Genomic DNA, 15,473 nt, shown 5'->3' on the forward strand with positions numbered 1-15,473 from the left:
TTGTTACAAGCAATAAGATTTATGTTTTATGTCTCCCAATCAATAGCCAGTGTGTCCACACATAGCTGATTTATCCATATTGAAAATATAATTATAAGTCTAGTTTGCTCTGAACCACAGAGTCCTTTTGTAACAAGATTATTTAAATACAAATGGGGTTGGAAAATTGGTTTTAAATGGCTAATCTGTCTTGTCTTCAACTCCAGCTGCACAATTTACTAACATCATAAACACAGCCTGAGTGAAAACTTAAAAGGTTTTCTGATTCTCCCCGCGATCTGTCTATGCAGTCCTCATTAAAAAGGAAGTTGATGGGAGCTGTATGCAAGCTGGGAGAGGAGGATAATAAGCCTTGTAATCTCTATAAAGAGAAAGGGATTTTTACTGGTGATATGTCATATATGCTGGTGTGCAAACGTCTGTCTTGCTGGCAACCCAATAAAGAATTTATGCACCCAGGTCTCCAATGCACTGCAGAACATCTCTGCCATATGGGTGGACCAAACTTATACCCACAGGGCTGTAAACAACTCCTCGGAGCATCTTGCAATAGGGACCATCAGATATTCATTCATAGGATCATTCAGGAAAGTTTCATCTGGACAGATTCACTTGGAGATTACTGAAGGTCCTGTGCCTTCCTGCTGTTACCACCAAATGTGGCCAGTGTCCTGGTGACATGCAGTGGGGAGAGGCTGGGCCAGTGCACGCACCTCCAAGGGAGCACTGCAGTGTCACCAACTGGGAATACACCATGACTTTCTTCACAATTCATGCACAAGGGCTGGGAGAAAATGCAGATCAAGTCTGACTTGGGTTGAGTAGAATTTAAGGATGGCTAATTTGCCACCTCACCCTGATAGAGGAAACTACTGCCCTAAATCCTTCCTTGACAGACCATCCCACCCACCCCAGGATGGAGGGGGAAAAAAAACAAAAACCAAAAAAGAACAAACAAAACAAAAAAAAAAAAAAGAAAAAAACACACACACACAAAAAACCCACAGTGGGATAATACTGGGTTTAACTGTTAACTTCCTTCATAACAGTGTAATTGTTATGGGGGTCTGGTTTGGGTTTGTGCTGGAAACAACAGTCTTGAAAATTGGGGCATATTTTCATTTCTTCTGAGTGAAAAACATCACTGAACCAAAGCCAGCACAGATACAGATTCCCAAGTCTGGAACTACCATACCACACTTGTGGCAGATTGGTACAGTGTAGACTGCACAGATTGTGACAGTGGAGGACACCCTGGGGGGCTGCTCTCCCAGCTCTGTGAAATGGTCCAGTACCTTAAGTCAAGGGCAAGAGTTCTTTCCTAGGGCTGTGCATGCAGAACTTCCCTTGCAGCTATTGAAAAGCCAGATGTTTAGGACAAGCACCATGTTGTGCTTGTCCTCATTTCATCTAAGGGTAAGAAAATGCCTTTAACATTCAGCTGGACAGCACACTTCTATGCTTCTTCTCAGTTAGAAAAAACCCTAAGGAAAGGATAACTGCCAATAAAAGAAGAACACTGCATAATTTGAAATTATAATTCTATACATGCTTCTGAAAGCCTCTTCGGCTTTCCTCTTTGTGCTCTGAATGGCTCTCTAGATCTAATTTAATTCAGTGAAGCAAATCCAAAAGTTGCAGGGAAAAAAAAATCAACTTTTTCTTTAGTTAGAATAAAAATTGTTCAGAAGGAATTCTTGATCTTCATTAATTCCATGGGTAGACATAGAAGCTCCTAAGTGTTAATGAGACTTGCCAGTTTAGGTGGACTAATGTATCTAATGAAATGTCAAATGAGCCCACTTTGGATTTACATTATCAGATATTTCCACCAGGAAAGTTTGGTGAGACATCCTAACAAACCCTTCAAGCCCTCTGGGAACATGGAGCAAATGGTTCTTCTGGTCTAGAATTACATTAGTTGCTCACTTGGTCAGTGTGGCTCCTAGAAACTAAGGCAAGGAGAGAATTATCCACATTCTTTGTTTCCTTTTCCACACCTAAAGCCTATTTCATTTTTCCTCAATTATATAGAAAATTATGCTCTGCAGTCTATGGTGGTTTCCATTAGAAACATCTACAAAAGTTATCTCCCAGAAAGCAAGCATCCAGGTCTGCTGAGGTTTTGGAACTTGTGTCAGGATCTGCCCTGAATCAACTTCATGCCTGATCACTCTAGTAAAACAAGAGAGTCTCAGTTGCTCATAAATCCTAATTCACTGTTAAATGAATTGTTCTTATCCTCATGTGAGATATTATAGGTGCTAGATAAGAAACCCATAAAATGAATCCTTAGGGCATTAAGATTTGCTGTGGTAAATTCTATGTGTTCCCTTTTCAAATTTCCCTTAAAGAAGAAGAAAATTACAAAAGAAAAGCAAAGTTCAACTGTTTCCAGAAAGAAAAGAACTGAAAAGTTTGACATGTAATGAAAAATTAATTTGTCCTAATATAAAATTTTAACAAGCCACATAATATTTTCAGGCAAGCAAAGACTTAACTGACACCAAATCTATAAAAACATCTCAGTATGGACTTCAGATTCCCAGGGGTAGAAGTCAAGAGATAGATTAAACGATCACAATACTCAGCCCAAAATGAAATTCCACTGCTTATTATTATACATATATATATATGTACATATATGTATATATACATATAAGTATTGAAGTAAAAACAGCCTAACAACATTTTAAGTGACAGGTGAGACACTGGACAACTTTATGACCATCTTAGGAACACAGTTGCTTTTCTAAGGGAAGAAGGATTTCATTAGCTTTCTGTGAATCAAGCCATGATAAAGCAAAGTGATGATCCAATGGATTTTAGATGCACAGGAGTTCACCTCCCTGTACACGCATCTCCACTCGGGGAAAAATTAAGCAGACCTTCTCCCCTCTTCCTGCTGTACTCCAACTCCCATCACTCACAGTCATTATGTTCTAGAGGCAAAATCTGCTTTTGTGACACAGCATTTAAACAAAGTATTAACCAAATAAAAATGCAAGTCTACTTGGTTACCCTTAACACGGTCCCCTTTATTTTCCTGAAGACTGTTTCTTTTAATATACTTTCCTGCTATCGGGGCTATTGATCCACAGAACTACACTACATAGCATGGGGAGAATCCCACCATTTTTTATCCAGTCACTAACAACTGACATTTTCAGTACAAAAGGAAGGCTTGTAAACTTTTCCATCCACACCTGTGGTGTCACTGTTGCCCCATGCACTCCTACCAATAGCACCTGGCACAGCCACACACTGAACCTGTGACACAGCAATGGTCAAGTCTGCATTAAAGTATTAGAAGAAGCCTTGATCAATTTTAGTGTTTCCTAAATCATCCCACAACCTATGATGCAGCTCCAGCCTTCTCCAGCTGAGGAGCAATTTACCACCCATCTTCCTCAGCATGATCCCTCTTGTTCTGGCCAAACACGTATAAGGCATAGAATTAATTCTCATCTTTCCCGGAGAAAGCACGGAGGTGATTAGCCGCATTTACCCCGGTGTACCTGAATCAGAGCCAACCAGGCACAAAAGCACACAGGTCATTTTAAGTGCCCTGATCATCCTCATAGTCTGAAAAACAATGTAGTCCTGAGGGCCTAAACTTGTATTACACGGACAGTTGGTGACATAACCCATTTAAATCAAACACCCCGTGGAGCTGCTCAGATCTGCTCTCTCACCACTGCTGCACTCCTCAGATGCAAAAGCAGAGCTGCTTCTCCAGATGCCCAAAAGAGGCTGAAGCAGAGAAATCTGGGGCCAAAGGCAGTGCCAGTTCAGACCTACCCAGACGGCGTCGTCCTGTCTGTACTGCTTCCAGTTGCGGCCGGTGTCGCTGAACATCAGCGCGTAGCCGGTCACCCAGTCCGAGCTCCCGTACCTGCCCTGGGTGGCCACTGCCACCACCTCCACTCTGTCCCCCAGATCAACCTGGAGCCACTGCTGCTCGTTGGACTCCAGCGGGGACCAGCCACCGGCTCCTGAAAGATTGGATGAAAGAATTTAGATGACAATGGCAACACAAAAAAAATTATGCTCGATAAAGAATCATTAAGTTGTTTCAGGTCATCACAGAGAACTCTACTTGAGCATGTGGCTGTTTTTTTCATATTTTAGTATTGGGAAATACACTACATGAGGTGGGCTTCCATCAGGTTATCTTCACTAACCTAAAGCTCATGAGGATTTTCGAATTTCTAGGACATTTTAAGGAAATTTAGTATTTTTTAGCTGTACAAACATCAGTGAAGTTGCTCAATCATCGGCACATGCTCAATCACAAAAAAAATAAAAAAATAAAAAAAATAAAAAGAAAAATCATATCTATTCCCTCCTTGTAGTTCTGGGAATGTGGACTTGTAACTTGCAGCTTGCTTTGATATTTTCTTTTTTGCTATGTTCTGAAAGAATTGCAAAATGTTAGTTATTTTGATTTGAGCCCTATTAAGTATTTGAAAGAATGGTTTAATTACAGCTTTTAAATGCGTTTCAGATAAATTTGTTGTAAAGCTAGAAACCATTTGATTGAACAGCTAAAAGGACTGCCTTCACACTGGAAAGTAGGCTGTCTCTGACATGAGCTTGTAATTCATGTTTGTCCTTTAAAAGTAAAGATCTGCACTATTCCTTGAATTCCTTTAGAGGTTAAACAGGCCTGTGGTAACACCAAGCCAGTGAAACAGAACTGCAACCACTGCTTGCATTTTACCACTTTGCTCACTTCAGTAAATTGGGAGATTATGGTTAAAAAGAAAATCATTCCAGACTGGAATATATTATTTTATGGTCTCCTGTTTTCTTTTACACCCTAAAATACAGGCTGTGTTTATTTTCCTTTAACTTGTTTCTCCTCCCACACATTTATTCTCTGCATATACCCAGTGTTCAGTCTCAGCAATAATCAACCAATGCAGCTTTAAAGAACACAAGCCATCAACCAAGTAGCCAAGACAGCAAATTTTGAGGCTGCCACTGCTTCTGCAACCCAACATCTTTTTGTTTTGTCATTATTAATGAAGTTTGGAAAAGTACTCCAGTATGACTACACTGAACACAATCACATTGGGAATAAAATGAAACTGATGTATCTCAAACTTGCTCCAGGAAAAGTTCATTGAAGTGAATAGAGTTGACAGATTAATAAATGTCATTTCTATCAATGAACTCAATTTCAATAACTCTGCACTTCTACAAGCATCTTGTTTTTCCTGGATGGCATTGTACTTTCCCACTCACAACTGAAATCCCTTTGTCTATGAGTAGGTGTTAAAATTGTTACTACTTGCAATTTATTAATATGGGATTCATCTGAACTCCTGAAACAGAATCATTCCAATACCTGGAATGGAGTATTGTTCCTGCTCCCCTGGATGACTCAGCCTTCATTCCTCTACAAGAGCTCTCATGGGAAAAGTTTGCAACCAAAGCAGTGCATACTGCTTCTTACTGCCATGATTTACCCTTTTCAATCACAACAGAAGTCTTCATCATTACTGATTATTTTACCTGCCCTAAATAGAATCCTCTCTCCTATGAGCAAGCCATGAAACACCTAATGAGAATACTAGGAATTTCATCAGTGATTTATTCTTGACTACTTCATAGCTCTTAACTCCATACCTATATATAGCTTATATAAGACTATAATACCTCCTGTTAAACATCCGAACAAGGTTACATCTTGTGCTACCTTTTTTTTTTTTTTTATTTTGATATTTTAAGGTACAAACTACAGAGCTGTATTCAAAGACAACAAACTGCAGATTTCTCCTACACACAATTGTGACTATTGCATGTGGGAACCAAGAGCAAAATTCCTTTGGATTGTAATATCCAGTATCTAAAATAGACTCTGAACACAATAGTTGTTGCTTTTTTTTTTCCTCCCCCCATGCCCCCCCAAGCTTTACTCTAGGAACTGATATGATACAAAAATCTGCTTCAGAAGTTCTGGCAAAGTTCTTCCATCCATGGCTCAAAAGAGTCTATTCTAGATGTTTTCAGGACATGCCAAAATAAAATTGGCATTTTCATCTTTCCTTCATTCAACATAGAAAATGACAACTAGATGAAAGAAAATAACTTACAACAAAAATACTTGGTGAGTTTTCCATTAAAATAAAACACAAAAAACTTGCTTTCTATGTTCTAATTTATACATAAGCTCTTAAGCCATGCCTGTTAGCATGGATGATTCCCAGCAGTATGCCAAACATCATAACTAAATGTCTACTTTATGCTGTCTCCCTTCTGCTGCTCGAAGTGGCAGGAATGTGATACACTTTTCACAAAAGTGTTTGGCTTTACTGTGCACTGCTATTTTCCAGCTTGAGCTCAACACCACAGGCCTATAATTTTGAAGTCAAACAAATGATACACACTGAACAGAAATTTGGGAGGTCTGTGCTGAGCTTGAGCCCTAAAATCATAGATTACATGGTGTCTCTGAACTGCATCACTCTTCACACAGGCACATTTGTCTGCTGGGAATGCCACTCTTTAGATCTAAACACTGCAGACACCACGCTGACACCTGCTCGTAGCATCACCTCTCCAAAGCTGGTCTTGCAAGAAGACATCAGTTACAGGCCATGTCTTCACAGAACAGCAGCTGCTTCATATATTTTTTTCCTGTGGAGAAGACAGCCTACCGTGTTTCCCTCTTCCAAACCTTCCACCATTACTATTTCCACAGGTGGACAGTAATTCTGACAGTAAGAATGGCAGCTAAAATCCATGCAATAGCAACGCTGCATTGGCTGCATGACTGAGGGCAAAACTGAAGCTTTTCCCACTGGGCCTCTCTCACTGCTGCTAATAAAGCAAACACATAGCTTCTGCTTGCTTCTCTGCTTATCCCAAATCCCCACCAAATACTGCTGTGAGTGCCAAAAAAAAAAATGTTTTTCCTCCACATTTACTCCATCATACAGAGCAGGTGGCACAAGGTATACTGGCGTTTTCCCAGTACAGTCTGTCTGCACACTGCATTTACACACCTCATTCCTCATAGTGTGTCAACAACCCATTCAGTACTTTTTTTAAAGTAGCAAAAAAGTACAACCAAAGCAGAGCAACTATTTAGAGCCCTTTGCTCCTCTACCCCTTCTTGATGCTTGCCCTGTGGGCTGTTTGCCAGCACAGGCCCAAGACAAAGGACATGAAAGTTCTAATAGGCAACAACACGGGCTACTGAAGACACAACTTACAGGACATCAACTGCTCTGCACAGATACAAGCATAACCTAACATCTTCCTCCTGCAACTGGGCTCAAAGATATTGAAGAGGACCATATACCTTTTATTAAGTATGGCATAAATGCAAACTGGACAAAAAATTGGCTTTGATTATGCCCATCAGATCTGCACACCTGTCTTAGGTGTGTTAAAATGTCACATTGTCTCACATAAAAATGAGAGAGACAGGATTCTCAGTATTCCCCCTTTCTGCCCACCAGGTTCCCACTGGCATTGACAGGATTCTGCACATTGTGCGACACCACCATTCCTCACAGCTCACACATTTCACATCTTCTGGGGATCATTTCAAAGGAGGCATTCAACACTGTATGGGGAAAATACCCCACTGGAGAAACAATACCACAGGAATCTGACATATTGTTCATATTCTCCATGGCAACAAATCAAAATGTTAGAAATATGTGGAGAGCAAGGATCTGATGGTTTCTCAGTTGGAGACCCATATGATTCCAAGAAATATGATCAAATACTTTTGTTTCTTTTTCAGACTGTTTGTATATTTTGCCATAGTTGTTTCAAAATTTGCATTTAAGCCCAGTGTTACACAGTCAGTGCTTTTTGATGTTCCCCAGGGCTGCTCAGGATGCCCACACTTATTTGTAGTTGATTATTACAAAGCAAAGGGAATTATTATTTCCACCCCACAAGCCTTGCAAACAGCTCAAATGGCTTTATATAGCACTAAAAACTCCTGGACTTCCCACTGCAACTAAGTGCTTCCCTGCTGCAGAATTTAACTTCAATGCCCACATCAAACACTTCCTGGCCATAAAATAAATTATTTTTGACACTATACATGCTTTATTTTCTCATGCATAATTGCCTATACTGACTACCCAGGAGAGCTAATAAGAACTGAAAAATCTTAAGTGATGCAGTCATACTATAGCAATTTTCTTATTATTTTTCATTATTTATTTACTGTATACAAAAAAGCTGATGAATCCCTTTCACGGGCAAAAAAATATATTTCATACCTCAGAATCATATTTATCAGAATTATACTAGCTCTTTAACATTACCAGTACAGATTTATCAGCATTTTAATTAAGTGCTTTCAGCCATTTACACAAAGCTTTACTCATGAGTACTTTGTGTGTTTGTTTTTTGAAATGGCACATTCCACTACTGCAGGCCTCTTTTGAAAAAACAAGAGCCTTTTACTTATTCTTATCTATTACTGAATAAACTTGATGAATTAGAACTTTCTGTCAATAAAGGACCGGGTTGTACTTTATAAATTCATCTTCACTTGTTGCATTCATGCTTACATTAACAAATATATTCATCTGGCTTTCTACCCAGAGGCTTTGTTCCTTACAGCACTGTCTTATCAGTTACAAGCAAAGCTAACCCTGCTCATCAAAACATTCAACATTATCTATCCGAAAGCCACAGCCCAGTCCTTGTTAGGAAATATTATTCCTGAAAAGATATCTACTATTTGCATTCAAGTGATAGTCAAAGAAAGTTTCTACAGCCATCATCTACCACTGCTTGCTGCTCTAACCCAAGCTTAGGCACTGCTCTGGCAAGGGCAGTCTCAGTTCTCTTCCCTGTAGCTAGTATAGGGCTAATTGTGCTGCAAACAGTGTTGGTATGTAGAGATGTTTCTGTTCTTGCTGAGAATTGCTTACACACAGGCCAAGGCCTTTTCTGCTCCTCACACCACACCACTAGTGAGGAAGGTAGAGGTAAGCCAAATTTGGGAGTGGACACAGCCAGGACAGGTGACCCCAACTGACCACAGGAATATCCCATCCCACATAGCACCATGCTCAGCATTTAAAGCTGGGGGATGAAGGAGGAGGAAAAGGGGGATGTTCAGAGTGATGGCTTTACTTTTACTGTTGTGATTCTCTCCCTCATGCCATGTGGGGAGTGTGGCTGTGTAGGGCTGAGTTGCTGGGGTTCATCCATGCCGTGTGCCCAACATGGGCCTCGAAGGGTTTGAGATAATTAGATTTGACTGGAATGTAGTAGATTGAATGTACAGCTGTTACTGCTGGTTAGCTATTAATCAGCAGCTTCTGTGTTTGCCATGAGGCTTGTTTCCCTTACTGCTCATTAGAGTCTACTGCTCATTAGTAGCTACTTTTTGCTGTACTGCTTATCACCTGACTGCTGGGCCTGGGTACATTTTGATAACAGCATTGGCCATGCTCCTGAGCTGGCAAGTGGCCAGGACATCTCTGCTGCTCCTGTGCACTGGGCAGGCTGGAACTCCAGTGTGAACCCAAGTTAAAAGGGGCAGTGACAGTGGGCAAGTCCCTGTGGCAAAAGGACAGCCCAGGTGTCTGTGGCTGTGAAGAAGCCCATGCCAGAGCATGCACATCTCAAAGTGCCTGTGGCTGTGGTCACATCTGTACCACAGCTGGTTCCTCTGAAGGGATGTGGTCCCAGGGTAAGTGCACACTGCAGGAGGCATTCCTGAAGCACCACAGCTGTGCATGAGGCCATGCTGGAGTATATCAAAGTGTGTGGCTGTGGCCAAGCCCAACCCGAAGCAGGGACGGCAGCCATGGGGAAGACAGGAGCAGGTTTACTTCTGAAAGGACTGCAGCTGTGTAAGGCCATGCTGGAGTGAGCAGCTGTGTGAAGCTTCATCGTTTTTGGGGGTTAAGCCACAGCAAGTCCCTATATGAACTCTGCCAGCACTACATCTGCACATTCCTACATAAGTCCATGCAGCAAAAGAATTGGACAAGGTAGAGTTTAGCTTCTAGATCCCTGTGTTGGCCTCAGCTCATCAGTTATCACATAAGCATTCAAAACACAAAACAAAAGTTGCTGAAACAACCTCCTTACTTGGGGCTTGGTTTCAATACTTTATCTCCTGTTCCCATGACTAGTGCTAAAAGACAGCATGGACCTTATCAATGTGATACTGCATTGCTGAAAAAGTAAAATATCTTACTCCTCACTACATGACAAAACTACAGTGGGACAGTTAACTATTTCAATTTCTGACCTTAAACTGAAACCACTGTCATAATTTCAAACATGGTTAATATCTCTAATATAGAGTACAGCCAGAGCTTGACTTGCAATATTGGTTTTGAACCTCTTCCTTCTTTCTAGAGACAAAATTAGTTATTAGAGCCATCTGCACAATCACATAGGCATAGCTATTCACCATCTCAGCCAGCAGTAGGAGACAAACCCAAGTATCATCCTCAATGTTTACAACATTCTTTGTTGAGCAGTTACCATATGACCTTTTATTTGCTGAGGAACTCTGGTTCAAGAGTTCAAATACAATACTGTAACTGCCATCTAACACTTTCTTAATGGCCAAGCAGCTCCTTATCATTAGTGCCAAGCATATAAGAGAGCCCTTTACTGTCTTTCTATAGATTTATCAAATGGCGTTTGATTAGAATACACTTCAGGGATGTTTAAGAATGAGAATTCTCATTGATTGTCAATTAAAATGTTTTTTCTGATTGATTTTAAATTTAAAACCTTGTAGTGATCTTTCTAGTGTTTTCTAAAATTAAATTCATATGTAATATGATAATACAGGTCTTTTCACTTTTAGAAGCTCTACCTTGGAAATAAGATGAGAGCTGACAACCAAAATTTGCAACAGGACATTGAACGATTCCCTGAACACTGCCAACTTCTCCTTTCTGGTACTATGCTTCATATTCATAATTCCACCTGGCATGTGAACTCATTATCTGCACCTCAAACATTCTTGAAAAGCTGTTTTTCACATTCACAATTTCTGCGGAATTGTGTAATCATTGAATTCCACTGCAATTTTATACATAATTGCTATTGTCTTTAACACCTACATTTTAGAATAGGGTCTCAAAATTAATGACCTTTAAACTCTTAAAATATGGGAACTCATCCAAAGCAGAAAGACTATCTGAAATTCCTTAACAATATCTCTACAAGAGAATTGGAGATCTTCAAAATTATTAGAAGCTTTCTCTAGTAAAGGAGGAAATTGCTCCTACATAGCACACTCTCAGGAGCATAAATTAATGGCTCTATTCAACTTGGCTCTGAATGCACTGCATACAAACAGCAGAGAAAGATATTTTCGTAAAAGTGATTAAAATTAATAGTTTAAGCATTTCATACTGCAACCTTACCATCCCGCCTGTTGAGTTTTGCAAAGCTGGGACCGTGAGTACTGGAGAGCTCAGAGGAACTGGTAAGGGCAGCTGAAGGTAAGGGAGATACCAATGCATCATCACAATTATCTAAAAAGGAAAACAAAAAACACAAAACATTCAGAGGTCATCATATAACCAACACATAATGCCAACTTGTGTTATTTCTAGGTGGTGTTTTTTCTACTTAGTAGTCAGAGAGTGGACACACAACACTTTTGTGCTTGAATTCACATGTGAGAACTGAAATTAACTTTCCAGAATGTCCCAGTCTGGTGGGACAGCAACCACATGGGAGCTGCTGTTAAGACATTGAATACTTGAAAAACTGGAAAATGCTGTCCTTTCAGGAAATGAGATTTGATTGTCTACCCTGCAGTTAAAGAGGGTATTGACTCTTGTGCAAAAGCCACTGGAAGAGTGCAGTAATGCCCTGGCAGACCTTAGATAACACCCCAGGTGTTCTGTGTCCAGTACAGTTTTCCCAACAGGTATGCAATGCAGGAGTTACCATTTCATATTTCACTGTGGAAGTAACACACAGGAACATGCCATGGGGGCTTTTCAACATGTAAAACTGTGTCCTGACCTTCACAGGTGTCTCAGGCTGCACTAAAATTTCAATATCTGAACATCTCTCATTTCTTCCCCAAGCTCACACAAACTGGTTTTGTTCACTTACATGAGCAGCCTCTATATTTCTCCTCTCTTTTATTCACATCTGCTTCTGAAGGAGAGATGGGCTAATACTAACACTCAAGTGGAATTTTTGAGCCCCTAATGTTCGAACAGCTATGGAATGAAATAGAGTAAATTTTCTCATTACAATGCTGTCACATAAACACTCAAGAACATAATGCGGGGTTTCAGTAGGGAATAATAATAGTAATAAACCCCTTTCATTTTTAATTGAATCTCCCGTGGAGCAAACATGGACCTAATTACTGTAAAAGGCCTGCAGGTCACCAGGATCTCAGGCCACCACAGTGTTCTTGCACTCAGAGAGTAAATAACAGTTTGTAAGGACTGGGGGGGAGGGGGGTGGGGGGAAGGAAGGGCTACAAAAGACAAAGAAAAAAAGCAAAAGTTACTTGATAGTTACGAAAATTAATTTAGATTATTCAAAGCCTGAGTGATACCCTTTCCATATTGAGACATTACATTAAAATATTTCTCATCTCTTTCTACAATGACTCTCTAAAACAACACAGATACTTTGGCAATCAAAAATCGAGCTCTATATGAAGGAAAATTAATGTAATTAATATAATTTATATCAGTGCATTGAATGATGGATCTCAAAAAACAAACTTCTATAAAATACCCTTTCTATCTCTTTGATTCCCAAGAAGATGCCTAGCAAGATAAGCAAGACAGATAAATTAGGGACTAGTCCGCACTGATGTTGTAGCCATAAGGATAATTAGCCAACAAAACAAGTATCATGGTCCTGAGCAGATTCCCTATGACCTACACCCTTTGAATCTCAGAGAATTTCTGAAGGGTCTGTGGAGTGCCAGTCTCCTGGTACAACATGAGATCAGGCCATAACTGTTCTATTTGGACATTAAAAATTCCCAAACAAACCAACTGTAAACTGAGGGTCTTAAATTCACTGTCACTCATGACCTGAACAGAGATTTAAACAAAGACTGGAAATGGTAAGTTCACGAGGGCAATTAATTCACCCAAACTTCTGCATTCCATAAAACCAGCAGAGGGGTTGGGAACTTCTCCAGAGAAGGTCCAAAATCCTAATGGACAGATCTACAGGACTGTCTCCTACAGCAACACTTAATCCACAAGGCTGAAAATAACTGAATGCAGAGATTTCACTTTAAACAGTGTCAAGACTGCTGGCTCTCTTCAGTTCCCTGTGGTTGCTCCTGGGCCATGAGAGAACTCAGCACATCAATCAGCCTGTGACCCAGTTGTCCACCGCTGGTCCCCAAAGGCAGGACTGGATACCTGTGGGATACCAAGTATCTCAGCACCACAGCAAGAGGAAACCATTTCAGAACAACACATTGAAGGTTTTCCCTGGGATCTCTAGTGGCTCCAGGCTGAGAAGTGACAATTAGTGCCTGTAACTATGAGATGCTTTGTCCATATCCTTTGCTTCTGCCCAAATGCACATTCACCTGTATATCTCTGTTGCTACTGAAACATCATTTCCACACTGAATTCTGGGAAGGGAAGGGAAGGGAAGGGAAGGGAAGGGAAGGGAAGGGAAGGGAAGGGAAGGGAAGGGAAGGGAAGGGAAGGGAAGGGAAGGGAAGGGAAGGGAAGGGAAGGGAAGGGAAGGGAAGGGAAGGGAATTACAGCTAGGAAACCTTCCCAGAATTAATACCTAGCTATAAAAACATGTAAGTTTAAGGCTTCAGGATTTAGGACAACATTAAAAATTTGATGATAGTTCTGAGAGCACCGGGACTAATACAACTAAACTTTGAACAGATAAGAGAGTAACGATTGATTGACTCAGAGTACATGCAGGAATTTCCTCCAAGTGAAGATTATTTTTGAATGGATACTCTGACAAGATGCAAGGTCACTCTTCTGCCCTTCACTCAGTCAAAACTAACTTTGCACTGGAGGTTGAACAAAGAGCTCTACATGCACAGACCTACAAATGCAGAATATGGCACAGTTTTCACACTCCAAATGAAATCCCAGAGTACAGCAAAGTGCTTGGGATGCACCAGTCAACTTGTACACACATAACAATCCAGATCATTTGCAGAACAGCTCTCATACATTCCTTGTCAGAGGCCCAACACACATTTGAGACTGATACTTCTTTGTAAAACTTAGCTGAAATAGGGTACGGACTTCAAAAAGTTGGGACGTGCATGCACAGTGAAGGCCATTCCACTGGCCCTGCTTCCATGAAGGCAGTATTGAAAACAAACAAACCAGCCACCAAAGACACGCCTCCAAGATTAAAAAAATCCAAGAAAGGAGGTTATTATCATGTTTCCTTTTGTGAGGGATGCAGACAAGAAAGAGATGAAAAACTGTGTTTATGGAAGATCAGAGAAGACCCAAGGTAAAACCAGAAGCAAAATCAGCATAGCCTGATTCCTACCATATAATCCTAGCACACACATTTCAAGAGGCTTCATATACCCTACGTGATGTGACAGAAAAAAAAAAAAAAAAAAAAAAAAACAAAAAAACAAACTTATTTCAGGTGCTTCCACATTCACAACTCCTTACCTGTAATTCCTGACATATTTCTCCATTTGCTTTGGAAGTTTGCCTGTCAAAACAGGAATCTTGCTTCTTGGAGTTAACTGCATTATATGCCTATTAAAAATACTGGTTTTAACAACGAATAATTCCACACTACAGTAACATTTAAAACATCTGGACACTCACAAAAGCACATTTACTAGCCAGTTGTTCAGTTGTTTGCTCCTATATGTTTTCCTTGACAAGCTAATGAGCAAAGAAATAATGAAAAAGAGTATCTAGTTGTACACATAAGCCAACTTTTTTTATGCAAACCACACAATAATACAGATGTTGATTTGCATTTGAGAAAAGGGTACTGACCTTGAATATGCCAACTCCTGAAAAACAAGCAGTTACTGATAGCATTTACAGTGTCATGAGTATTACTAAAACTTCCATAAGCATTCTTGCTTCTGGAATTAAGAAAAATAGTTACATATACAGACCTGAATTTTTCTGGGTTTCATTCACTAATGATTTTTAGAAAAAAAACTATTAAAAAAAAAGGAGAAGTTAATCTTTTTATTTTCATACCATGAAGTTGTTTTATCGATTGGTTTTGATTCTTTTCTTGAAGCTTTAATTATCCTCCAAATAAAAACAAGGAAATATCTTCTCCCGCTTTGCCCATGTATTTTAATGTTTTTACAGAATGCTTTGGACAATCCCAGAAATAAAAATGAGTTCAAAATTATTCAGGTGACATCTAGACACTTTGAAATGTGCCAGATAACACCAGCTTTAGCTAATACTCTACAAAACAGAATTTCAGAGAAGGCCTTTTGTCCAAATACCTGATTAAGCTCTGTATGTTGTGAAGGCCGTCAACATCTG

The 15,473-nt window shown here is 40.0% G+C and overlaps 1 protein-coding gene across 1 annotated transcript in view; it reads right to left on the bottom strand.

The window, feature by feature from the left end:
- The window catches only part of CNTNAP5 (contactin associated protein family member 5), a 200,821-nt gene extending 188,864 nt beyond the window's left edge, over positions 1–11,957 (bottom strand). The window contains exons 1-3 of the mRNA XM_062498016.1: positions 11,945–11,957; positions 11,382–11,492; positions 3,802–3,995 (exon numbers count right to left, since the gene is read on the bottom strand). Coding sequence (XP_062354000.1) covers positions 3,802–3,995; positions 11,382–11,492; positions 11,945–11,957 — 318 coding nt within the window. The remainder of the gene's footprint in view (positions 1–3,801; positions 3,996–11,381; positions 11,493–11,944) is intronic.
- Between the last annotated feature and the right edge of the window lie 3,516 nt (positions 11,958–15,473).

The sequence above is a fragment of the Cinclus cinclus genome, chromosome 9 (assembly GCF_963662255.1).
Source record: "Cinclus cinclus chromosome 9, bCinCin1.1, whole genome shotgun sequence".
NCBI classification, from domain to species: domain Eukaryota; kingdom Metazoa; phylum Chordata; class Aves; order Passeriformes; family Cinclidae; genus Cinclus; species Cinclus cinclus.